Consider the following 26,819-nt stretch of genomic DNA (forward strand, 5'->3'; position numbering starts at 1 on the left):
AAGATTCCATGATACTTCAACTGGACTTCGATTAAACATGCATGCACAGGCATGGTCGAAATGTGAAGTAATTGCTAAATAAACCTTGTAAAAAATATCTCTTTTAATCTGAGCTGTTTGACTTTTTAAAGAAATTAACTTTTCAACAATGATCAAAGAAATCACATGTATTGAGATGATATAGGATTATACATTCTGTACAAGACATATAAATCTTGTATGTGCTTATTTAGCAGTTACAATCATTAAAGGTAAATGTTTATATCAAAAATTTTGTTGTTGTAGATTTCACAACTGAGGAGAATTTTTATTTGGCTCCAAGACAAGCTAGAACGCCTAGTCCTGTACCGAGGACACATGTTAGTGCTGACCCAAGGAGAAAAAGGTGAGGGGGTCAAGAAGTTCAAAACACTGTCTCAAATGCAACCCAGTGTTACTCTAGTGAAATGGTGTTTGTGCTTTATTTACATATTAGTTTTCAATCAAACTTTAAAGCTCATTTAATTGACAGCATAGCTTACTTACTTCCTGGATTTAAACCCACATATGTAGCCAAAGACAACATCAGTGATCAATGTTTAGAAGCTTTGTAACAGAAATGTTGAATTAGTACAAAAATATTACATATTAAAAAAGTTAGTATTGAAAATAATTAATGTTAAAGAGGTTGGGCGGCCGGTCTTCAATTACATCATCTTATTGGTAACTGAATTTACATAGCCAATCACAATTGACATCATGATGTACGGTAATGAAATTACTTGTATTACATTACATTATATTATAATCAAATTCCACATCATATAATTTTGTTAAAAAGTATCAAGCTCCTGTTTTCCAAGAGGTAAATAATACTATGTAATTGCCAGAACCATCTATAAGCCTTTGTAAGGGCCTTTCAGTACTTTTAGTGCTTTGATTTTTATCGGGCAATGAGGTTAGATTTGTAGGGGGTTAATTTCTAAGGGAAATGGGTACAAAATTCTAAATATAGTGAATTTTAAGGTGTACACTAGAATATATTGCAAATTAACATTTGATGAAAAGTAATTTTTCTACATGTATTAAATTGTCCTTTTGTTAACAGTTCAGTAGGCTGTCAAAATTAAAAAGGTAGAAAATAGTGTATTGCTACCATTACATTTAAATTATCAGTCAAGGCAATTTAATGGGTGAACTTATAAAATACATTTGTACTTTTCTTCAATGTTGATAGTATACCCTTTAATTTTGGTTACATAAAAATCTAAATATAACTCTGGATTGGACCTTTTAAAATAAAATTTGGTTCATGCTTTTGGAATGTAGCAGCCATTAAGATTAAAGTATTATTGTTGTAAAGATCAATTTGCAATTTCTATATGAAAATTAAAAGATATTTTTGACAACTACTTACAGTTTTCCATTTACATGTGTCAGTGAATATCTTGTTACAATTGAAACGTAGTCGAATGGAACACTGAGCAAACCTAGCTAAAGTTATAACCTTGGAGAAGACAGTAAATATGCTTAAACAAATAAGGAATAAATTTTTTTTAATTTGAATTTTCTTGAATTTTTAAGATTTGAGTTAAAAAGTTGTTTTGTTATTGTAGAATTATAAGTGTGAACATGCACTGCGGTTTTTATTTTTATGGTGAAGTTTGATATAAGATGACTTAATTGATTTTCCATGTTTATATTTAAGCAATGTTGAAATTTTAAGTGTAAGGTTTCCACTTTTCAGAAAGTGTGTAACCTTGTGATAAAGTTGTCAGTAGTTTAATGATTTTTTGTGAGTTCTGTCAGCAGTTGAAAATTTCTTCGTCAGTAATAAATTCATAGGTTTCAGTTACTGTATCGGTAAAGTGTCATTCAAGTGATTTACTCGCAGTTGTCAGTTTCTAGTGACAGTCAGTTTTCAATGATTCTATCTTTACAGTTGCATGTTTTTTGTAAAAGCAAAAGTTGTCAATGATTGTAGTTTCTACCGTAAAATGTCAGTGATTGTAGTTTCTACCGCAAGTTGTCAGTGATTGTAGTTTCTACTGTAAGTTGTCAGTGATTGTAGTTTCTACTGCAAAATGTCAGTGATTGTAGTTTCTACTGCAAGTTGTCAGTGATTGTAGTTTCTACTGTAAGTTGTTAGTGATTGTAGTTTCTACTGTAAATTGTCAGTGATTGTAGTTTCTACAGCAAGTTGTCAGTAATTGTAGTTTCTACTGTAAGTTGTCAGTGATTGTAGTTTCTATTGCAAGTTGTCAGTGATTGTAGTTTCTACTGTAAGTTGTCAGTGATTGTAGATTCTAGAGCAAGTTGTCAGTGATTGAAGTTTCTACTGCAAGTAGTCAGTGATTGAAGTGTCTACTGCAAGTTGTCAGTGATTATAGTTTCTACTGTAAGTTGTCAGTGACTGTAGTTTCTACAGCAAGTTGTCAGTGATTGTAGTTTCTACTGTAAGTTGTCAGTGATTGTAGTTTCTACAGCAAGTTGTCGGCTATTATAGTTTCTACAGCAAGTTGTCAGTGATTGTAGTTTCTACTGTAAGTTGTTAGTGATTGTAGTTTGTACTGTAAGTTGTCAGTGATTGTAGTTTCTACTGTAAGTTGTCAGTGATTGTAACTCCTAGTGACAGCAGATTGTCAGTGATTGTAGAGATTCCAGAGATGAATGACCTCACTAGAATTCTGAACAACTTCTAATGATAGGTATAGCAAAAAAAAAAGATTTTATAGACAGGCAATTAATTTTTTAAGTTTATGGTATAAATTATAGTAAAGTTGTTAGAGATTTTAGTGAAAGTAAGTTAATTAATTGTCAAAAATTCTAGTGATTCAGTAATTGTCTAAGATTCTATAGTAATTAAAGGCAGTTTGTATTATATAAGATTTTAGTAATAGTAAATATATACATAAGATTATAGTAATTGAAAGTTGCCAAAGATTCTATTAGAAGTACTTGTGGTAATGTTAGTTGTGTGAAAGATTCTGGTGATGATGCAATGAAATGTCAAAGTGATTGAGGTTTCTTGTCACAGCTGGTTGTAAGAGATTGTCAGTCTTCAGTGTTAACTGTCCTCTAGCCTATCTTAAGTTTCCAGTTGGTTTCTGTGAATTTTCACAGGCCTAAAAGTTTTGGATATTGATCCTTATCTTCTTCACAGATCTAGTGAATTATTGATGGCCGGCTTTGGATGATAGGAAATAAAGGACATTTAATTAAGGTTAAAGGTTTTTTAATAGCATGGATTTTTTTCTTTCCGACATTATGTCTTGATGAATTATTGAGCAGGTAATGTCGGCATCAATCAAACAAATGAAGACACCGTTTTTTTCCCCCTGATACTTACAGAGATTTTATGAGATTGAATGAAGGTCTGATGTAATAGGGACAACATCTATCATGTCTATAGATACATAATAGAGGCACAGTAAATCATACCACCTAACACATCAAAGGATCCATCAACTAAATGATTTTTTTTCATGTGCTTAATTGTCTTAAATTATAACAGAGTTTCAGCTGTTGTTCTGTCTTAATGTTGTCTCCTCTTCAGCAAAGTTTGATAACTCAGTCTTTAATCTCAGAATTCTTTGTTTATGTACCCCTAATAGAAGAATTCTACTTCTTTCATTTTGAAAAAGTTTCTGATGTTGTAAGTATTATAGTGAAAGTGTATCAGTAATGTTTGCTCAGAAGTAAAACAGACAACCACAATCCTTTTGTGTTTGAAGTTAGCAGGTTTGAATATGAGCAGTCCGCCATTCCAGACTTTTACATTAATTTCCTTTTTCCTTGATATAGTTCTTCGATATTTTTCATCTATAGCTCGGCTATGCAAAAATTACCATAATTTGTGTAAAACGTTGGAATTTTCATGTGTATAAAAGTATAAAACCAGTACTGTGAGCTAATATCCATAAGTTTATGTGCTAATTGCCTTGTATTTAACATAAATAAAAAAAATGGAACAAATTGATATCCACATTTATAGTGTATTACAATTTTTCCTACAGCTTCCATGCACTTATCAACCTAGACACAGGAAAAATCATCCACCCAGACTCGGACTTCGTTCTCCCGGAGATTCCAAACGGAAACGGCCACGTCAGCTCTTCTTACCAGGAGACGACTTTACCCCCCATCAACGGAAGCCGCGGGAAAGTCCACACAGCGCCATCTATCAACCAGAGTGACACGGGATACAGTAGTTATATCAACGGTAGGTGAAGCTTCCGGCGGCCTGTAGAATTTGATACGCTGGTTGTTGGTTAGCCTGTACCAAAAATAATTCTAGGTTTACATTATGCATCAACATTTGCCAAGTTTCTTAACCATTTTCTTGAATTGTAAAAGTGTTAGACCCATTTGAGGAGAGTTCTGTGTAAGGTTATATTAATGGTAGGTGAAGCTTACAGCGTTGGGTAGAATTTGATTTTATACAGGTTTTGTGTACCAGTAGAGTTTTATATTCTAGTAGTTTTTACCTTGAAATAAAAAGTCTTGGTTTACATGCATCAACATGCAGTTGCAAGTTTCATGAATATTTGTTTGAAATATACAAAGTCCAAGTGTTTGACCCTTCTTGGAAAGCTCTGTTGATGAAACTGTTAAAGAATCTGCATTAATGCCATTTAATCCTAGCAGGGTGTTTGTTTTAGTTAGATTACAGGTAAAAGTATCAGATGAAGCAGATAAAATGGTGCATCATAAAAAAGGGGTTTTGAACCTTAAGTCATCCTTTGACCTTTTGATGTGAAAAAAAATTAATATTAGTCTACAATGCATGAAGATAGAGACAAAGAGAAACTCAGAAGGCTGGCACTTTATTATGCTATATGCTCTTGTAAAATACAGAGACTATCAGGGAAGAACTAATGAAGGCAAGGCATGTCGGACAGATTCGAGTGGTCTGTGAACATCAAAGATTATAGCTGTTTGCTCTATGGAGAGATTTTGATACCAGTGTTGTGGTGTTTAGGGAAACTGTCACATAACTTTGCCGTAGTTTCCTTTAGAGGGATACAGTTGTTTAGCAGGGACGTGATTGATACCAAAAGTTAAATCTAGTATACGAAAGCCGGTTTTACTTATAACACGTACAAATTTTCTTTTGTGAAAATTTAAAAACAAAATATTTGCGTTTCCACGATTCGTAGACAACAAGAGAGAAAATAGTTTTAGTTGTTTTTATTTTAACAATATCAAAGACAAAAGAAATAGCTAAGGTTTGTTAGAGATTGTTTGAAACATTTTGAACATGAACTTGAGTTTACTGGTCCTCGGTATGTGTGTAAAGGGATTTGGATCTGTGGGTAAATTATTACCTTTAGACCCTGCTGTGAAATGATCTTAGATTGTGGATCCCAGGTGTCTCTGATTGATATGGGTCTTAGAATGAATTCATTTTCAGTTTTAGGTCTTAGAATGAGATTTATATCAGTTTCGAAGCATACTGGAAGGAGTTTAGTTCATGCAGTTTTCAAATTGGTTCTTAGAATGAGTTTTATCTCAGTTTTTGTTTTAGAATATGTACTGGTAGTGCTTGAAATTGAAAATCACTATAATTTAAAACTCATCCAAACATGGATATATTTATCTTTCCGAGGTAAACATGATAGTCACAACAGTTGCAAAACATTATGCAGAAGTCAAAGAAAATAATACGGAATTCAATTCAACACACAAATCCAAAATTACCTAATTCTTGCTTGTTAGAATTCAACGTAATATTGAAGACAATTTTTAAGCACCCATTGTGTAAAGTACATGTCAGAAAATTACGTAAGTACTTGAAGCTTGCACTGCAGAGCTGACTTTACTTATGGATTTGAAATCCTTCAGTTCTTTGGTCAGATTATACATGCAGGCTTATTATAGTGTGACACTTGTGTTGGTTGTTAAACAGGTTTTTTCACTTCTATTTCTTCCTTTTTAAAAGTAAATCAGCTTTCTGTCTGTCAGAATTTGAGCCAGGTTTACCTAGCTCTTTACGATTGCTAGGGAACTCATACTTATTTTCATTTAGTATGTACACCTGTCTGGGTCCATGTTTGTCCCAAACCAATTATCTAAATCTCAACTTTTAACTGGTCTGTACTATACAGCTTATAATAAAAGAGAGGTATGTTATAATTGAGATTTTGCTTCCCACATCAGTTTGGAATTGAAAATTGCAATTTAATTGAAAGTACAATAAACATACCAGGTACATGCAATAGGAGATGGACAGTCCAACTGATGCAAAAAATAATTGTTTTGTTTTTTGAAATTCATGGAATCTATGTGGATTTCTGCTGTTTAATATCTGCTTTCTTGATGATACGGGCTTGTTAGTAGGCATGTTCTTTCTGATAAGAAATGTTTCAAGTGTCAAGCTATCTGTGACCAGGCTGTCACTAATTGAAATTTCTCGTCGATAAAGTTCTCACACCAGATTGACAGACGCGCGGGGTTTAAAGCCTGGCAGAGACCGCTATACCTAGGACAGTATTGTTCCGAACCGTCAAGATCCCAGCTATGAGAATGCAAAACCTCACCAGCTATAAATCCCTCATTTACTTTTAAATAAGGTGTGATATATATTTGCAGACATTTTAAACATTCACCCATTGACAAGGTGTGCCTCATTGATCAGTTTCATTGATAGCATCGGGAAATGCGATTTTTTTTTTTCAATATGTGTATTGATATGCGCCTCTGTTGAGCTTGGGGCGTTCGTGAAGTAAGATGAACTTGCTCAATACCTATTGATTTCTGATGATTAGCTGCTAGAGTACACATTTACGACAGATCCTTTCACCCCAGCTTTTTTTTTCTTCTGGCATACTTTATATCTCTATATACAGAATGTTCATCTTTGGACCCAGGGTTGAGACTTTCTTGTCAGAAATGATTGATTTGCTTGCTAGACCTGTGACATGGGTTTTCGAGGTACCCTTTGAACATGTGTTTAGTTTTTCATGCAATGGGTACTCGTTTGAACTTTTTTGACACTTCTTTGATATCAATTATGTTACGTGATAGGTTTCTTGATTAATATATTACATATAAATACTTGAATTGAAGGCTACAATTCTATCTTTTATAAAGAACGGGCGTCTGACAAGTTTGTTAGTGCAGATCATGCAAACTTTTTGCATGCATGATCTTTTTGAGATAAGATTTAAATGTTATAAAAAAAAAATCTTTTGAATATTTAGAAAATATTTTAAAGCATTATTGTGAGAAACTTTACATATAAACAATCTTTTGAGCACTCCATTAAACTAAGACGTTTTGATAATATCTTCTTCAATGTTTGTACTTTTCAAGTAGTTTTGAACAATTGTGAAGTTAAATTTCATAAAATTGAAGCATGTGTAAATAAACACAATTTATAATACATTTACATACATGTACATGTATTTATAAATTATATTTTAAAAAATGAATTCACTTTCCCACTGATAAGAAAATTAATAAATGATTACTTAACTGCTTAAAGGTAATTTGATCATGATTTGAAAACAAGGATTAAAATTCATTATAAGTATATTAATCAAATTGAAATTACCTTTGTAAACTAAAAAAAAGTATACATTCATATGTAGGTCTTTGAGGATTTGTCTTTCAATCCCAATCTTTAAAAATTAAGTTTTAATGGTCCAATTCTTTTCTCGAACAGTATAGCACACTTTTAATATATGTGTACACAGCTATTTAAAAGATTAAAGTTTTTATGCTTTTTATATTTTCACTTGTCTGTTTCAAAAGCTTGAAAAACAATTCCATTAAAAGCTGAATTTTTAAAGAGCCATTAGAGGTAATCTGTTTTGTAAATTTACAAAGAGGGAGATATTTAATTTTCTATTCTACCATGTCTAGTGCATGACAAGAATAAGGGGTATGTGAATTAATATTCCTGTCCTTAATGTTTACTAGGGATGTCTGTTCTAAACTAAATGTCTATCCACATTTAAGTATACATAATTAAAACCAGTTCAACGCACAAAGAGATTATGGTATATGATATCTCAGCTGAATGTTTTTTGTATGTAGATTTAAGAATCAAATAATTTTTTCTTCTTAAATTTTCTATTGATGATATTCTATTGAAACAGGTCCTTTCTCAATATCAGTAATAATTTTAAACCTTATATAAAACAATTGGTGACCAAGAACTCTTCAGTATTTTTAGCAAGTATATTTTTACAATATCAAACAAATCTGATCAGGCTCTCATAAAATATTCTGACAGGGGCACCATGTTTATTGTCTTAGTCTGCAGTCCATGATACAAAAGCTTACAATATAGCATAATTATTTTTGATATCTTGGATATCTGTATGGGTAGGATCTCACATCATAGCATAAAATATTATTGAAATATTGAATAACTGTGTCAACAGGCTCTCACTGTAGCACCAAAAACTATCTTTGATGCTTGGGATATCAGGCTGTCACAATTCAGCATAAATTATCTATGATATTTTGTATCTATGAACAGGCTCTGACAGTACTGTATGAATTGTTTATGATATTGGGGATATCTATCAACAGGCTCTTTTAAGGCAGCATGAATTATGAAATCTGTATCAAGAGGGTCTCACAATACATGATAATCTTTGATATCTGATATCTGTCTAAAGGCTCTCACAGTACAGTATGAATTATGATATCTGGAAAATCTGTATCAACAGGCTCTCTCGGTACAACCTGAATTATGTTACCTGTGTCAACATGCTCTCACAATACATTATAATCTTTGATATCTGATATCTGTCAACAGGCTCTCACAATATAGTATAAATTATCATTGATATCTGAAATCTGTCAACAGGCACTCACAGTACAGCAGACAGCTCCACTCACAGAAATGGGCATGGTCCAGACAGCACAGTCAGTGTGGATGAGACAACCACAGACAGTGGGATCCACGCCCCGGGATTCGCCCCAGAGATGTCACAGGTGGATGAAAACTCCCAGGGGGAGGAGGAAGGTAAGTGATGATATTTATAAGATTAAACGTGTGTTTATACTTTGCTTAATTCCTTTTCTTTCATTAGCCTAATACTTTTTAAACTAAAGTTTCTGTTTCTATCGTATATTTAACATATAGACATGTTTGGCTGTTTGATTGTTTTACATGAATATATCTAGTTTAAATAACCTTTATGAATTTCATCACTTTGAAATCTGTGGAACCATTAGAATTTGTGGTGGCTCAATTTTCATGGTATTCATGGGCAGCCCCCCAAACTGAAAACCGACTCATCTATGAAAATACATCCCCACAAATAAGCAAAAAAAAAAAACCCCACAATCCATAAAAATTGGCCACCACGAATTTAAATGATTCCACAGTAATTCTCTCAGTGATGTTAAAAGTAAGTTAGAAGCAGAATTATGTACCTGGTAGAAGTATGTTAACTTTTTTTGCCTCCGTTACAGATAAGAATGATGCTGAGGTTTCTGGGTATGAGGATCATGATGTGTACACTCGATCAATCCTTAAAGTGGAGTTCCCTCCCTTTTACTATTCTACGCACGGATTATCCCGACCTAGTACACCCACGGAAGAGGATCAAAAGCGGTAAGGCATTACAGTAATGTAATCTTTATCAGAGAAATTACTCTGTCTTCTTGTCTGATTTGTCTGTCAGATAAAAAGGATATAATAAAGGATGCAGATTTTCAAAGACAATAAGTACATTAAACATTATGTTTCACAGATAGAAGAACATTTTATTTTGTGAAATTCTTTTTTGTCAAATTTATGTTATAGCCAGAGTAATTTCCTAAAATATCAAACATTTACCTCACACCTATTCAAGCTGATTACGTATGAGAGATGAGGACTATAAATTTTGAGATCGTAAGATAGGCAATTCTTGAACAAGATTGTGTCTACTGATATCTTTGGGTGTTTATTTCTGGCATTCCACTTAAAGCTTAATGACTTTTGAACATGAATGTCATGATGTAAATGTGACTGAAAAAAATAATATAAGAATTCATACAAAATAGAGAATTTGCAAAATATGAGTGTCTTGATGTTTTTCAAGAACACTCTTATGTACTGTATCTCTGACACCTGTATGAACACTATTATTACATGTAATATTGTAATTGTTGAGTTGACTGGTCTGTGTTCTGTGGACCTGTAGGTACTACCAGCTGATTGAGAAAGCCATAGAACCAGGCATGGTCAGTCAGGTGGAGACAGAGACCGTCCACGGAATCTTTGAACTGGTTCCCCGCCCCCTCAGACAAGCCGTCCCCAGTGCCAAGCGCAGGTTTCTTAGGGTAGGTTTCTTTGTTGTAAACAGATTTCTTATTTCTGATATAAAGTAGAGCATGAGGGTACATGTTAAGTGACTGTTAATTCTACTCTCTGTGTAGCATATACAGTAAAACACGGTTATAACGAAGCGCCAGAGATGGGCAATATTGCTTCGTTAAAAGCGTAATTCGTACATTATATCCCTCAAGTCTACAACATGTAATATAGTCACCGGGAATGAAAATCAATTCGCTGAAAGTGTCAATTCTTTAGAAGCGTGTTTGCTATAACCGTGTTTTACTGTATACCCTTTAGTTTTGCTTGTTGCAAGTTTTGCAGAAATGAGGCAAATCTATAAACTTTTTGATTTGCATAAGTCATTTTTAGTATTTCTAAAATACAATGATAAAATAATATGACTTTTTGGTGTTTTTTCTTTTGCAATTAAGAAACGATCATAAAAAGCAAAAAATAAAGCCTTCTGAAAAGAAAAATATGGATATATGCTATAGATATGTAGTAATAACATATTTGGATAGTTAAAATGTAAAATATTTAAAATAACTGTGAGAAAATACGCCTATTGAAGTGTTTTGAGAAGTCATATGGTTCTTAAATGACCAAATGTCTTTTAGGAAATGGAGGAGGACAGAAGATCTGCCATAAAGAAAGCCATACTGGACTACATACTGCTGGATCCAGCGGAGCAGGAGAGGCTGGGGGTACCTATACCACCCAAGGTCAGTTCAGTTGTACCAGTATATCGATTCCTGCAATTGATGCACATGTATTGCAGTAATGCAGTAATACACAATATGTACACTAAAATAATTCACTTGATACATTTTTATTGTGGAATCCTTAAAATTCTTGAGGGCCAATTTTCATGGATTGACAGTGTTTTATAGGTTCCTTAAATACAAAAAGTTTTTCATAATTTGTTGAAGTTGTAAATTCACAGGAAATGGGGACCCACAAAATGCAAGGTCTAATAATTCCACAGTACTTCATATGTGGGAAATGGTTAAAAAGTGACAAAATCATTGCAGATACAATCCAGATCCTTGAGAGTTAAAGGAAAATCAAACCATCAGTTCTAAATCAATAAGTAACAAATGCTAAATGTATATTTATTTTCTTGTAGCCCTCAAATTCTGCAGGAAGGCACCAGTTCCCGTGGCACGAGATGGTCAACAGAACCCGGGAGTTCATGAAGAACGACCTGTTTATCACCCACCCTGTCATGTACACCATTCTCTACCACTTCCAAACCAAGTACGTAAACCATGTATACCATTCTTTACCACTTCCAAACCAAGTATGTAAAGCAGCAGGCCTGATGATTACATTGCTACTTTAGTTCTTTTTTTTGATAGAATCAAACAATGATCATCATAGAAATTCAAGAACATGTTTCCTTGTGAGATTTAGATTTAAACTATCTGAGATGAAATTTTTTGCCTTCGAAGTATTTTTTCTCTTTTCTTCAAAATTTGCTAAACACAAATGCTTTGAAGTATAATGTTGACTTGTAGAACAAATATAGAACAAATATTTATTTGTTTTCTATATTAAACAACTTAATTTTGAGTCATCAGAGACAAAGTGATAATGTTTGAACTGTTGCAGGTATGGGGAATTTAGACTGATCGACATCCCTCATCTGAGGGAGGTCATGCCTCTAACAATGGAGAATTTCTACAAGAACATCAAACAATCCAGTAAGGCTGCCTCAGAGAAGCTTCGTTATCAATGGCTGCCAGAGGTCTGCGAAATTGTGGACAACCACCGCGAGACTGTGGAGGAATGGATGCCACAGGATTCCGTAAGTCACCACAGTAGATCCTGAAATTCAGTTCAACCAAATTCCGAGTGTTTTCACTTTTTAAATGCTCGTTCAGATTGACAAAATTTTTAGTGAAGAATTCACTTCAACTTCATTTCGGGTGCTTCTTTAGATATTTACTCTTGTACTTTTAACAAAACAAAAACATCCATATTAATTTTAGTTAAGTGGACCAATGCAAGATCAACTTAAACAAGTTTGAATACAGGGCCCTCAATGTTGCAAACATTTAACAGTTACTTATGACGGTAAACTGCTGTTGGCATTTTGATTAATTTTCTGATCTCTTCATTATTTAAGTTTTGAATATGATATAGTGACATGTTTAATCATAACCCATTATACACTCATAAAAAGTCAGCTATTAAAATGACAAATCGCAGGCTGGCCTATTGATTAATGGTCATTTTTCACTAGTCTTAAGTGTTTCTTAAATATTATTGGAGAGAGAAAAGCCTTATCTGATCACCTGAAAGAAAAAAAAAGTAAAGTACATGTAACTTGGATCAGGGCCACTCCAAATGCTATAGTGCACTTAACAACTTCTTGGTGCACTTTCAATTGGAGTTAAAAGTGAATTGATATTGTAAAAATAAAATTGAAGTGTTTACTGCATGAATAGAACAAGTTTTTACATTTATTTGATTTGAAACAACTTTTAACTTGCTCCAAGTCAAACAAAGAGGGAACAGACACATCTGCTGCTCAGTTATAAAACCCTTGATGAAGGATCAATAGCAGTAATTTCCAAAATTAAAATTTATCCCACCCACAGCCCCTCTCCCCCCCCCCCCCCCAAAAAAAAAAATTAAATTATTTTTTGTATATGTATATTTTGTAGAGATTTATTATTTAGCTTATCACTCGAAATGTGAAAAGTTTTTCTTTGTATGAATTACAGGTACAACGCATGAAGAAAATGGACAAGTTCTTTAACAGCATAGCTTCCCTGATGTCTAACCTGCTGCGGAGCTGTGTGATCAACTCGATGTACGACCTGGTGGACCTGATAGAGGAGTACAGTGAAGGCAATAGTTACCAGGGCGAGTACACACTGTTCAAGGGGCTGGCTCTACCCACCAAGATACACATTGTCCATTTCTTTATGGTAAGTGATCTGGAATAAGCATATGTGAGGTCTTTCATTTGTGTATACTTTTAAAAATACAGTATGTAATGAAATTACATATGCAATAGAAAGTTGGTGTGTTGTCAAATACTTGTCATATTGTAAATTTTGACACTACTGGGAGGGTGTAAATACAAAATGTTGTCAGATTGTAAAAAAAAATTTTTACACCCACCAAGTTAATTCAAAATTTACAATATGACAGTGTAAAAAATGTGAAGAAAAGAAGCAGAGTATTTAATGGCAATTAAATGTATGTCTCTTGAAATTAGAAAAAAAATGATAACACCAGAAAATACTTATCTGTATTTTGCTCTCTGAGTTGCGTTATCGCCTGACAATTATACACTTTTTTGGTCAATTTGTAGCAAGAGAATGTGGAGAAAGTAGACATCAACTTCAAGCCGTCGTTCCCAGACATCTGCGATTTCTTCTGTCTGATCATTGATCAGATGATCATCAGCGTGAAGGAGCTGCCGCGGATCGAGCACCTGTTGTTCCAGTCAGTGGAGGATCTACAGATTTCCACCATCAGGAGCGTGATTATAGAGGAGGAGCTGGTGGAAAAGGCCAAGGACAGGCTCCAAACAGTGGTCATGGGCAACAGTCACGGACCCAACTTGTAATCACCCATTAAATTTAATCAAAATAACAAAGTAATGGTGTGGTGCAATTGTATTTTTTACAAATGCTCCTAACGTAAACAAATCTTTTTGTTTATCATCTTATATTCAATTTTAAATATAAGTGCTTTGCTATAAACTTGAATGATCTTCTTGCAATTGTGCCTCTGAGAGAAAAAGGAAGAAAACTTGCTGACTGATATTTTAAGTAGAAGAATGTAATATAGAGAGGTTATTAATAAGTAAATGAATTTTAAAAATATTTTGATATCTTCTTTTTCAACAGATACACCTCAGTTTATAACCCATACAAATACCTTATTTCTGTGGAAACTGAAAACAAGGTCAAAAAGTTCATCAGTAAAGATCGGCCCCTGAGGGAGTACAGGCAGGAAATAGAGAAGCTGAAGAAGCTGATTGATGCTGTAGGCTCACTCCCTGTCACCATCCCAATGCACCTGTTCTACCTGGACTGTAACCATATCAACCAGGTAGGTCTCAGATTATAAGCATTATTGTTGTGTTTTACTTTTGCTGTAGATCATTGCTTACTGTAAAATCTGCCTTCAACTCCATAAAAATGATGTCTTATCATGAGTGTATGTACATGTACACAAATTTTTCTTTCAATGATACACGTAGCTTTAACACCCTAATGTGAGTCTTCGTGTAGTAGATACAAGGCATTCCTTCTAGCTTTGGCTAGTTGATTTACCAATCAACAATTGGTAATATGATGGATTTGTATGCTAGAGTACACTGGTTCAAATTTATGCAAAGGCAATGTCTGTCTCTGTTATATTTGAACTGTTTTTCTTTATTAACAGTGGCTGATAAAACGGGCCAGGTACTTGATAGGCATCATGGTCACCAATATCTGTAACATGAGCCGGGACTTCAACAAGGGGATCTGTAGGCAGTACGACACGATAGTTAAGAGGGTGGCCCAACAGGCGGAGAACACGGAGGAACTGGTACAGATGCAGAACTATGTGGAGAACCTGAAAGTGGGGGAACTGCTGCAGCTAAAGGTAGGTAACTTGTAGATGGGTAGGAGCTCTCATTCAGTAAATGAAAGAGAATCTCAAATACCGGTAGACGTGTGGAATATTTTGGATCTATTAGAGATTGTAAGGTGAAGAGAGAGAAAGAGACAGAGATAACAAGAGAGGGATAGAGAGGAGAGAAGAGAGACTGTAAACTTCTGTAATCTGATGCAAGAAACAACATGCAGGGAGATTGAAAGACGTGCTCAGTACAATGTTGTTAACCTTGTAGAAAATTCACATTAATGCAAATGACTGTTTTTCTTCACAGGACAAACAAGAGGTGGCGGGTCAGAATCTGATGTTTCTGCTAGATTACACCTATCTGTCCAACTCTGACATTTCTACCAACAATACCACTTTTACCTGGGCAGAGAAAATAGTCCCTATCATCACCAGCACGTAAGTGATACAACATACTTCTCACTACGAAATTAAGATGGAGGTGAAGAGTGATGAATTCTTTTACACTTTCAAGATGTTAATGCAAAATTGAAATGGAGAGTTAAGAACTATTACAAGACCACAAGATGTAAACAATTTTACTTGTTTTCAGAGAGAAGAAGCTGTCCAAGGAGCACGAGATCTACAGCAACAAGTTGAAGGACAAGAAGAAGAAGTTCCAGGAAGAGCTGGACTTCACGGAGAAACAGGTCCGCATGTTCCAGAATAAGAGCAACATGAACGAGGCGGAGAACTTCATACAGGAGCTGGAGGACATCGAGAAGAAGCTGGAAATGTTCCAAGAGGAGGTCAGGGCTCATTGCTAGGGATGATAGGAAATTTCAATTTCTGTAAAATATAGAGGTCAGAGGTCAATGCTAGAGAGGCTGGAAAATTTTCTTATCTTTTAAATTGTCAAAGAGGAGGACAGGAGTCATTGCAAGGAATGATTGTAAATTTCAATTTCTCTAAAATGTTTTCATGTAGAGGTTAGAGGTCGTTGCTAGGGATGATGAAAATTTTATCTTTTAAATGTTCCAAGAGGAGGTCAGGGGTCATTGCATGGGATAATGGGATATTATTTCAGTGAGGCTTTTAGTTTCTCTTGTAAATAAACAGGTTTTGTAAATGTGTATGATGCTAAAGATGCATTTTTATGTGTAGTCACAAGGAGTTTCCTACATAGATCGTACTTAAATAATGCATTCTTTTAAACCCTTAATTTTTAAGACCTGTATATATGTTGCAATGTAATATTAAACTCGTAAAATATTACATTTGTAACAGTAGAAATATGAATCTTTTCTTTCCTGCTCATTCCAGAAAGTCAAGATAAACAGAGAGGAGATGTTACTGGGACAGGAAGTGATGACCCAGTATGGTCAGATTCAGGCCATCACCACGGCGAGGGAACCGTACGAAAAACTGTGGAGAACAGCGGTCACCTTCCACAAGGAGCACGACAACTGGATGAACGGACCGCTACTCAAGGTCAACGCAGAGGTCGTGGACGAAGAGGTCAGCCGGGAAATGCCTTTTGCTAACTGTGTTCCTTAACTTTTTGCTAATATTGTATTTTCAATCTCATTGGTTTTTAGTGTTCAAGTTGGGGCTTCTTATTCATGGATAATATGTGTACAAATTCATATTTGTGAAATCTGAAATATTTTAGGTTCAAAACTTGTGGAAGACAGCATACAAGCTGACCAAACAGTTTGCTCACCCAGACTTCAGGGGACCTAAGACAGCAGCCATTAAAATTAAAACGAGGCTGGAGACATTCAAGATTCACATGCCGCTGATTAATGCTTTGTGTAATCCAGGCATCAAACAGAGGCACTGGGACATGATGAACGAAAAGGTGAGCTTCCTCGGGACAAAGATGCGTGTCACTCATATGTTGCATATGAATATTGAAAGTAATCATTTAATTTGTCTGTAATAGCAATTAGATTTGATTGTATATGTATGTGCTGTGTTTGGTGACTTAAATGGCAAGAAAAACTAATATATTGTAGGTTGGCTTCAACATGACCCCCAATGATGAGACCCCATTACAGGAAATTCTGAAGTTGGAATTAGACAAATATCTGGATGTTCTGCAAGAGATCAGCTCTCAAGCCAGCAAGGAGTTTGCTCTAGAAAAGGTAATGAAAAATTTGTTGAAAGAAATTTTCATTTTCTTAGATGTTAAGACAGTAATCAATTTGATATTTCAAAAACAGACTTATGAACAAGCTTGTGATTTTTAAATTGGTTTGAAACATGAAAAAAGATAGACTGTGAAATAATAAAAATTTATGATGATGATTTTTCCAGGCCTTGGAGAAAATGAAGAGTGACTGGGAGAACATGCACTTTTCCTTTGTTGCCTACAAAGATACTGGGGTATCTATCCTATCCTCACCTGAAGATATCCAGGTGTTGCTGGATGACCACATCGTCAAGACAACCACAATGAAGGGCTCCCCCTTCATTGAACCCTTTGAGGCGGCCGTCAATGAGTGGGATGTTCTTCTGGTACGTTATATTACTCTGGAATTAGTTGAAAACTCACCATAATTACATTAATTGAAAATGCATTTTCACATTTTTAGCTCACCTGAGCTGAAAGCTCAAGTGAGCTATTCTGATCACTTTTTGTCCGTCGTCCGTCCGTCCATCCGTCCGTCTGTCCGTCCGTCTGTCTGTCCGTCTGTAAACTTTTTACATTTTGAACTTCTTCTCTAAAACCGCTTATCCAATTTCAACCAAATTTGGCACAAAGCATCCATATGGGAGGGCGAATATAAATTGCAGAAATAAAAGTCCGATCTGTATTCAAAGCGGAGAAAACCTTGAAACTGTAGAAAAAGGGGGGTGCATTTTAAAAAATCTTGTTCTCAAGAACTACTGATTCCAATTCAACGTAGTTTAGCATAAATTATCCTTATGGGAAGGAAAATATAAATTGCAAAAATTAAGGTCTAATTCTGTTTCAAATCTGAGTTATTACGAAAATAATAATAAAGGAAAGGCGTGTTTCAATCAGTTTAATAGCTTCGGATTCGGCATCCGGTAAAATGGGTAGACAAGACTTGGCCTGGGCAAAACAAAAGATTGGCAGTTATTAATCTGCCAATCTCATTAAAATTTCAGGATATTTGATGGACCAGTATATTTGTATTTGCTGTAAATATTGCTGCAAAATAATGCGTATTTGGAATTGACGATTGCCGATCTGCCCCGGCTTTTATTTTGCCACGGCCCGGGTTTGCGTACCCATTTTACCAAGACTCGTATTCCATACATCTAATACTAAAGCAGCCATGACATTATACGAAAAAGGGTCGATCTGACTATGATGAATTTGCTTGTTGTGTAACAGTTCGCGAATGAAGGGAAATTTTTGAAACATGCAAAATATATTGGTGCCGATTTTGTGAAGTAAATTGAGGCTAAATATTTCAATGCGTTGACAGTTTTCACACATGACGTTGGTGTTAGCTTGTTCTGATTTTCGTTTCGTTTTCATTATTTATGCTTTGTAACCTGGGAACTATCGTCTGTATTTCGTGATTTTTACGTATCAAATCAAACAGAGACTTCGGTAAATCAAACAGTTAACTGTTTACCTGCGCAAATTAAGCAAAATCTGATGTATCAAAAAAGTACTGAAATACAATTCATTCTATCGGTAATTCGGCATTATATTTTGCGTAATGGTATATTAATGCAATAGGTTTTGTTGAGATGCTCGGCATTTTCTCGAGTTTATTCAGTTTAAATAGAGTTTGATATCGCTGTCGGAAATATGTAGGTATATACATGTACATATATATATATGATTCATTTCGAAAAAATAAATTGTGTTCTTTATTTGTTATAGTGCATGTTTCTTGTGTTTTAATTGTTTACAATTTCTATTTACTAACCATATTTGAGTGTTAAGCTTCGAATTATAAGCAAGATACAGAGATTTGCTCACGATTCTATGTTTGTACACAGATCTTAAAAACTAAAGATTAAAAAACTAAAAAAAATTTCAATATTTATTAAGAAAATTTTCAAAGTCTCTTCTTCCAGAAACCAACTTTAACAACTTATTGTATTGTAAACTTAACCTTTTTTAGCTCACCTGAGCCAAAGTCTTCTCAAAAACTATTAGGCCAGGAAAGCTCAAATTTGAGTGGAAGCATCCTCAGATAGTGTAGATTCAAGTTTGTTCAAATCATGGTCCCCGGGGGTAGGGTGGGGCCACAAAAGGGGGATCATGTTTTACATAAGAATATATAGAGAAAATCTTTAAAAATCTTCTCAAAAACTATTAGGCCAGAAAAGCTCAAATTGAAATGGAAGCATCCTCAGGTAGTGTAGATTCAAGTTTGTTCAAATCATGATCCCCGGGGGTAGGGTGGGGCCACAATTGGGAGATCAAGTTTTACATAGGAATATATTGAGAAAATCTTTTAAAAATCTTCTTCTCAAAAATATTTGGCCAAGAAATCTCAAATTGGCATGTAACCATCCTTAGGAAGTGTAGATTCAAGTTTGTTCAAATCATGGTCCCTGGGGGTAGGGCGGGGTCACAATGGGGGATGAATTTTTATAGATAGAGAAAATCTTTAAAAGTCTTCTTCTCAAAATTATTAGGCCAGGAAAGCCCAAATTTGAGTGGAAGCATCCCCAGATCATATAGATTCAAGTTTGTTTAAATAATAGTCCAGGGGTAGGGTGAGGCCACAATGGAGGATGAATTTTTACTTAGGAATATATAGAGAAAATCTTTAAAAATCTTCTTTTTAAAGAATTTTGGCCAGAAAGGGTTTAAACTTGTGTAGAGGCATCCTCGGGTAGTGTAAATTCAAGTTTGCAAAATTACAGTCCCTAGTGGTAGGGCGGGACCGTGATGGCGGTTTGAATTTTTACATAGGAATATAAAGAGAAAATCTTTAAAACTATTCTGGGAAAGTATTCGGTTCAAAACTCAGTACTTAGTGTGAAAGCAAAGGTTATGCAGATTTAAGTCTGATGAAACCATGTTTCCCTAGAGAAAAATGGGGCCATGAAATGGGGGGGGGGGGGTATATAGGAATAGAGACAAATCTTCTTACAGGTACAACAACAAAAGGGGCTTGGTATTTACCAAAAAATAAGAGGTTGATAAAAATTGGCAGATTTTCAATTTTTTTTAGCAAGATCTACTGTACTCAGTTGTCAAGATATTTTGATACTGTGATGCTAATTTGATCAGAATTAAGGCAACTGTTGCTCAGGTGAGCGATGTGGCCCCTGGGCCTCTTGTTTCAAGCTGGAGCATAATTTGTGATGTTTTATTAAAAGTTGCACACTAGAATTTAAGTTTTTGTCTATTTGATATTTTCCAGCACCGGATTAAAAATATTCTGGAGTCCTGGTTAAAGGTGCAGGCAGCCTGGTTGTACTTGGAGCCAATCTTCGGTTCACAAGACATCAGGAACCAGATCCCGGTGGAGGGCAAAATGTTTGAGGAAGTGGACGAGCACTGGTCAGTCGCAGGAACTTACAAACTTTACATTTATTCTTGATTTATTTCTCATCCATGTATGTAATTTATTGTCATCTGTTTTTGAAATGTGATGCATTTGTTAAGTTTGGGAAATAGTGTATTGAGATATAATGTTGCTTATAGGAGAACCATTATGCAGAATGCGGTGAAAGACACCAAAGCTTTGACAGTTGTGTCTCAGGACCAAATGCTGGAAAAATTACAACATTCAGAGGTCAGAGGCCAAAGTTTATCATGAGCAGGGTTTAAGAATGAAATCTATTTAAATAAATGGGTAAAATATGACTTTTAAAGTATGGTATTATTATTATCCTGGTCACGGCACCAAATGTAACGGGATGGGAGAAATAATGACAGACCAGACCGGGTTTCGAACCCGTGCCCCCTGAATCTCTAGTCAGGTGCTCTACCAACTGAGCTATCTGGCGCCGGTATTCTAACCGGTCTGAATAATAAGTATAAGATGAAGACATAAAATGTTTATTTGGATTTTTATTTTCTTTAATAGTCAATGCTGGACGACATTCAAAGAGGTCTCAATGATTACCTGGAAAAGAAACGACTCTTCTTCCCAAGGTAGTACAAGTTGTCATTCTTATTTCATAGTATGTAGAAAGCTCGTTCACCCAAGCTTGAAGATATTTTTATCATTATTACAAACAATTAAGAAACATTTTAATATTTATTCATATGAGATTATAAGTGCACTGAATTCAGATTTTAATGGCATTTTCTAGATTTTTCTTCCTTTCCAATGATGAATTGTTGGAGATTCTTTCTGAGACCAAGGACCCACTGCGAGTACAACCGCACTTGAAAAAGTGCTTTGAGGGCATCGCTCAGTTGACCTTCACTCCTGACACCATTATTACAGGGATGGAGTCAGCAGAGAAAGAGGTGGTGGAGTTCTCCAAAACCATTGCTCCCATGGAGGCCAAGGGGCTGGTCGAGAGGTGGCTGCTACAGGTGAGGGTTTTATCTAAATGTGTATAGAATAAAACGCCATAAGCATCGTGTCAAGTGATATTTTGATAAAGATACATGTAAATACAAAAGACAATAAACATTTCAGATTTTGTGTTGTGATGGACAGAAGTATGAGGATTGTGTTAATGTTTGATAAATGTATATAAAATTTGTATTATTGTTAAGGTTGAAGAAGTGATGAAGCTGAGTTTGAAGGAGGTCATGAAGAAGGCCGTCAAAGAGTATCCCACAATTCCTAGGAAGGACTGGGTGGTCAAGTGGCCCGGTCAGGTGGTTCTGGCAGCCAGCCAAATTCACTGGACCTCGGAGGTCACTCAGGTGGGGTCTTAAATCTCAGAAAAGTACTGAATTAACTAAACAACTGCAAACAGTAGATCTGTTTAAATGAATGATAAATAAATACTGCTGCAGCAGTGAACTCTTCTCAAAGTTTTAGAATTTAGCAATGATGGTGAATCATTGTAGAAGGAAATTAGAATTATAATCTATATATTCATGTATATCCAGTACTTGTATACTTTATGAGAATGTACATTTAGTTAATAGTAAATAAATGCTCCTTTCTTGCAGTCTATAACAAGTGGGTTCATGGGGCCTTACCTAGCCAAGAGTAACAAGCAGATAGATGAGGTGGTGGCCCTAGTGAGGGGCTCACTGTCCAAGATGGCCAGAATCACACTGGAGGCCCTTATTGTCATTGATGTGCATGGTAATGTGATGATAGTGTATATTAGCTATCAAGGGAAATTTCATGTCTTGTTACTGGAAGACCATATTGCACACTCAAAAATTGCATGGTGATCTTATTTATGTAGAGAAACGTAGATATCAATAAGATGTTTTTTACCCCAGAATAAAAAAGAAATACTAACTATGAATGCTTGCATAAAGTATTTTACTTGAAAATTTGTTTATTGTTGGAAAATAGGGTTACCTGTAAATCTTTCTCTATGCCTTAACTAGATTGATCTCTACAACTTAGGAGTAACCTTGTATTCTTTGTTTACAGCGAGAGATGTGGTGGCCCACCTGAACGAAGTTCAGACCCGCAGTGTGAACGACTTCTCGTGGATCAGCCAGCTACGCTACTACTTCATCCAGGATCTGGTCCAGGTCAAGATGATCACCACCACCGTGGCGTACGCCTACGAGTACCTGGGTAACACAGGTAGACTTGTCATCACACCTCTCACCGACAGGTGCTACAGGTGAGGCCTTCACTGGGGGAGACTGCATGGTCATCATTGTACTCAATTTTAAAGACCAATTTTTATGGTATTCTTTTTTGAAAGGAAATAATGTGTAAGATTTTAAAAGAAATAATAATTCCTTTCTTGTTCTATTTAAATTGGTTGAAAAAATAACATTTTGTTGTGAATTTTAAACAATGGGATAATTGATGAAAATTGAATGGGTTTTTTTATTTTTGCATACATTTCTTCACCTTGGATATTTTTATCTTCAATTCTTTAAATCATCATCTTGGATGCTGATAAATATATCTTCTATTCCTCCACGCAATACTTAACGAAAAAATGGGGTTATTGTATACACTTTTTTATAAACCAATCTCGTTGTAGAACATTGATGGGGGCTCTACTCCTGAATCTGGGGGGTGCTCCTGAGGGTCCCGCAGGAACCGGTAAGACGGAGACATCCAAGGACCTGGCTAAGGCGGTGGCCAAACAGTGTGTGGTGTTTAACTGCTCCGACGGTCTGGACTACAAAGCCATGGGCAAGTTCTTCAAGGGGCTGGCCCAGTCTGGGGCCTGGGCGTGCTTTGATGAGTTCAACCGTATTGAACTTGAGGTACGTACCTTCATAGTGGTATGAATATTCTCAGTTAGATACTGAATTTTTACATCATGGAGAGCAAATAAATGGCAAAATGAGCTCTTTATTGCTGAAATTGTACACTGAAGACAGTATAAAAATGTCCATTCACAGATTTCTCTTTCTTTTTCTCATGTTTATCTTTTAAAAAAATTAATATATTTTGTTACAATATCATATATTTGTACAGTTTGCATTGACCAATGAAATATAACCATGGTTTTTAGAATTAAAAAAGTCACATTTTCTATGTCTATGTTTATCCTGTCTCTTTAGGTGTTGTCTGTGATAGCCCAGCAGGTACAGACCATACAGCGAGCCATTGCGGAGCAGGTCACCATGTTCATGTTTGAGGGGACACAGATCAGGCTGGACCCCACCTGTACCATCTTCATCACCATGAATCCTGGATACGCTGGAAGGGCAGAGCTACCAGACAATCTCAAAGTAAGCTCAGATTATCAGACACTCACAGACCTGACTTTATGATTCATTTCTGCAAAATTTTCAATTTTAAATTTCAGATAGCAATACAGTATCCTTGGTTTCAAATTTCATTTAAGTCACCTATCAAGATGATTGTTTAAAACATTGATTTGCAAAAGAAGAGAAAAAACTATTTTAAATATTGATTTAATAAAAAGGATCAGAAACTAAAATCAGAAAACCTGGATGTAAAAAGTAGTTATGCTCTGCTTTATCTAGCTATCATTAAATGATTTGACATGTATCTTATTCTAGGTGTTGTTCAGAACTGTGGCTATGATGGTGCCTGATTATGCCATGATCGCAGAGATTTCTCTCTACTCTATGGGCTTCGTGGAGGCCAGAAGTATGTCCACTAAAATCGTAGCCACGTACCGACTGTGTTCAGAGCAGCTGTCTTCCCAGCATCACTATGACTACGGCATGAGAGCTGTCAAGTCAGTCCTGACGGCCGCCGGAAATCTGAAGCTGAAATACCCGGAGCAACGAGAGGAAGTCCTGGTGCTCAAGTCAATCAACGATGTCAATCTGCCGAAGGTTAGTCAACAGAGAGAAAGAGAAGAGAGAGAGATGAATTTAATTTTGAGGCTCATTAAAATGTATGTACATGTATACATAATCTGAAAACTACTTCTGTAAAATACATTGAAACTGGGAATACTCCCAATAATCTCAACAACACGAATATGAAATTGGTGTTTTTTATTCAAACTCTTATTTAAAGTTTTACAGATTTATTACATATACATGTATGTTACGTTTCTTTGCCATTACCTGTATTTATGGTTACAATAATGTTATTTTGTTTTTTTATTGCAGTTTTTGTCACATGACATTCCCCTGTTCCAAGGAATCATCTCCGACTTGTTCCCTGGAGTGGATCTTCCAGAGGCAGACTACGGCCATCTTGAGGAGGCCCTGATAGAACATATCACAAAGAGAAAACTGCAGCCAAGCAGGTGGTTTATTGAGAAAATCATACAGGTTAGTAAGGTCCACTTTATTAATTAACAATAATCTGCTGGGAAAACAAAAACTTGATGAGTTACAAAAAAACTCCACTAAAATCTTCTTGATTTTGTTCATTTTGAAAATCTTCAAATTGATATAAAAAAGTGTTAAGAAAGTTAGTTTTCATGTTTGGAAGATAAGTTGTTGGATTTTGGTTGGGTTTCAGATCTATGACATGATCCTGGTGCGTCACGGTCTGATGATTGTGGGGGATCCCCTTGGGGGGAAGACCTCGGCCTTCCAGATCTTGGCGGAGGCCTTGCGAGTGATGCATGACAAGGGACTGATGGAGGAAAACAAGGTGAGTGATTTTAAAAGTGGATGATTTTGTATATGAAAGAGGATGATACACTAAGGACTGCATAAGTAATGTTTTATTTTGTAGGTGATGTTCTCCATTATAAATCCCAAGGCCATCACAATGGGACAGCTGTATGGGAGATTTGATCCTGTCTCTCACGAGTGGTTTGATGGTAGGTTCACGTCCAAAATAGATTTTTTTACCACAAAATTTGTTTAAGAAAGGACTGCTTTGAATTCTATGATTTAATACACTTGGTGCAATTATTTCTAGGCGTTCTGGCCAACACTTTCCGAGAGCATGCTGCCAACACTTCCCCGGACAGGAAGTGGATTATTTTTGACGGACCTGTAGATGCTGTGTGGATAGAAAACATGAATACAGTCCTTGATGACAACAAAAAGGTGAGATCATAAAAAGCAGATACTTAAATTGAAAAACAAAACATGTACATATTTTTGTAACAATCTGGTAGATATTAGATAGCTTTCAGTTCTCAGTACTCAAAATACACAGATTAAAGGTTTTATGATAAACAATCTGAGTACAACTTAATCATTAGATGGCATTAACAATGACTTGATGGACCTATTTTCCCTGTTGACAGTTGTGCCTGATGAGTGGAGAGATCATCCAGATGAACAACACACAGAACATGATCTTTGAAGCCATGGATCTGGAGCAGGCCTCCCCCGCCACAGTCAGCAGGTGCTTGTTCTATCTCTTGTCTGATCCAGACTCCAGATGATCCACATGGAGTTATTTTTATGTCATTCTAGTCTTATTCAGACTGACTGTGTAAAAAAATAACACTTAATAGTACTGATAGGAATTATACTATAAAACATTAGTTGTACATTATAGTTAGAATATGAAAAAATTTTGTGTTTTAGTTAAGTCAAGATTACCGTAATGTCTCGTGTATAACACGCACTTTTTTTCAGCCAAAATTTGATCAAAAGTGGGGGGTGCGTGTTATACATACATGTAGGACCAAAATTGTACCCCATTTTTTCAAGCCGTGATTCTTGATACCACGGGAGTAGTGACTGCCGATATAACGTGTTATGCAAATTGAATGAGTGTATACTAAATTTACTGCATCAGAAATACCTTATTTATCCTCTCTTAACACTATTTCTTGCATCAAACAAGTTTAAATATCGCCAGTGTATTCGCCATTACGTAAGCAGCCACCTGTTGACTCGGCGCGTGGTCAATGTTTGTTTAACAATTTCCGGTGTCAGAAGCATGCACCTCTCTGGTGTCGGACTTCACAGGGTGTTTTCAAGTGCATGTAGATAAGCAATTATTCTGATTTTATTAAACTTAATTACTTTGTGTCCCGTGATGCAGTTAAACGTTATTGCTTTACATAGACACTGCTAAAATTACATCGATCATTTGTACGACTTGATAATGACGATATACGACATACGAACGTTTCTTCACAATGTTTATTTAAACAACAATCATAGGGTTTGACTATAATTAATCAATTAAATAATTTCTGGTTTATGTCTGCAAACATTATTACTTTTAAGCACTAAGCTCGGTTGCCGTTCTTCTCTACGTATGATGATCTTCTACTTCTCCGATGTTGTAAGAAACTCTTTACGAAGTGTCAAATGATATTTGATACCGCCCATGTAAATTGTACCGTCCTTTTTAATTAAAAGTGTAAGAACTTTGACTCTAATATCGCTTAGGCCATGTTCCGATCACGAAATTACAGTAATTACGCTTGGGTTAAAAAATCATCATTAAACATCGATAGTTATTTGGGAAAATGGCGGCCGTCGATTTTCATCATCTGTGCTATGTTCCGATCTCAAAATTAAAGA

At 35.5% G+C, this 26,819-nt stretch overlaps 1 protein-coding gene across 19 annotated transcripts in view; it reads left to right on the forward strand.

The window, feature by feature from the left end:
* Positions 1–26,819, forward strand: part of LOC105327769 (dynein axonemal heavy chain 3) — an 80,829-nt gene that overhangs the window by 11,960 nt on the left and 42,050 nt on the right. For all 19 annotated transcript variants that reach the window (XM_066081574.1, XM_066081575.1, XM_066081564.1 and 16 more), the window contains 33 exons: positions 286–385; positions 3,996–4,201; positions 8,801–8,959; positions 9,412–9,553; positions 10,128–10,266; positions 10,879–10,983; positions 11,388–11,518; positions 11,873–12,068; positions 12,991–13,197; positions 13,587–13,840; positions 14,128–14,332; positions 14,669–14,872; positions 15,159–15,289; positions 15,444–15,639; positions 16,154–16,348; positions 16,503–16,691; positions 16,849–16,977; positions 17,150–17,350; positions 20,197–20,336; positions 20,481–20,571; positions 20,866–20,933; positions 21,095–21,323; positions 21,510–21,662; positions 21,915–22,053; positions 22,354–22,552; positions 22,925–23,153; positions 23,454–23,624; positions 23,919–24,200; positions 24,483–24,647; positions 24,841–24,975; positions 25,060–25,147; positions 25,249–25,379; positions 25,583–25,683. In XM_066081574.1, coding sequence (XP_065937646.1) covers positions 286–385; positions 3,996–4,201; positions 8,801–8,959; positions 9,412–9,553; positions 10,128–10,266; positions 10,879–10,983; positions 11,388–11,518; positions 11,873–12,068; positions 12,991–13,197; positions 13,587–13,840; positions 14,128–14,332; positions 14,669–14,872; positions 15,159–15,289; positions 15,444–15,639; positions 16,154–16,348; positions 16,503–16,691; positions 16,849–16,977; positions 17,150–17,350; positions 20,197–20,336; positions 20,481–20,571; positions 20,866–20,933; positions 21,095–21,323; positions 21,510–21,662; positions 21,915–22,053; positions 22,354–22,552; positions 22,925–23,153; positions 23,454–23,624; positions 23,919–24,200; positions 24,483–24,647; positions 24,841–24,975; positions 25,060–25,147; positions 25,249–25,379; positions 25,583–25,683 — 5,410 coding nt within the window. The remainder of the gene's footprint in view (positions 1–285; positions 386–3,995; positions 4,202–8,800; positions 8,960–9,411; positions 9,554–10,127; positions 10,267–10,878; positions 10,984–11,387; positions 11,519–11,872; positions 12,069–12,990; positions 13,198–13,586; positions 13,841–14,127; positions 14,333–14,668; positions 14,873–15,158; positions 15,290–15,443; positions 15,640–16,153; positions 16,349–16,502; positions 16,692–16,848; positions 16,978–17,149; positions 17,351–20,196; positions 20,337–20,480; positions 20,572–20,865; positions 20,934–21,094; positions 21,324–21,509; positions 21,663–21,914; positions 22,054–22,353; positions 22,553–22,924; positions 23,154–23,453; positions 23,625–23,918; positions 24,201–24,482; positions 24,648–24,840; positions 24,976–25,059; positions 25,148–25,248; positions 25,380–25,582; positions 25,684–26,819) is intronic.

Source organism: Magallana gigas, chromosome 4 (assembly GCF_963853765.1).
Source record: "Magallana gigas chromosome 4, xbMagGiga1.1, whole genome shotgun sequence".
Classification (NCBI taxonomy): domain Eukaryota; kingdom Metazoa; phylum Mollusca; class Bivalvia; order Ostreida; family Ostreidae; genus Magallana; species Magallana gigas.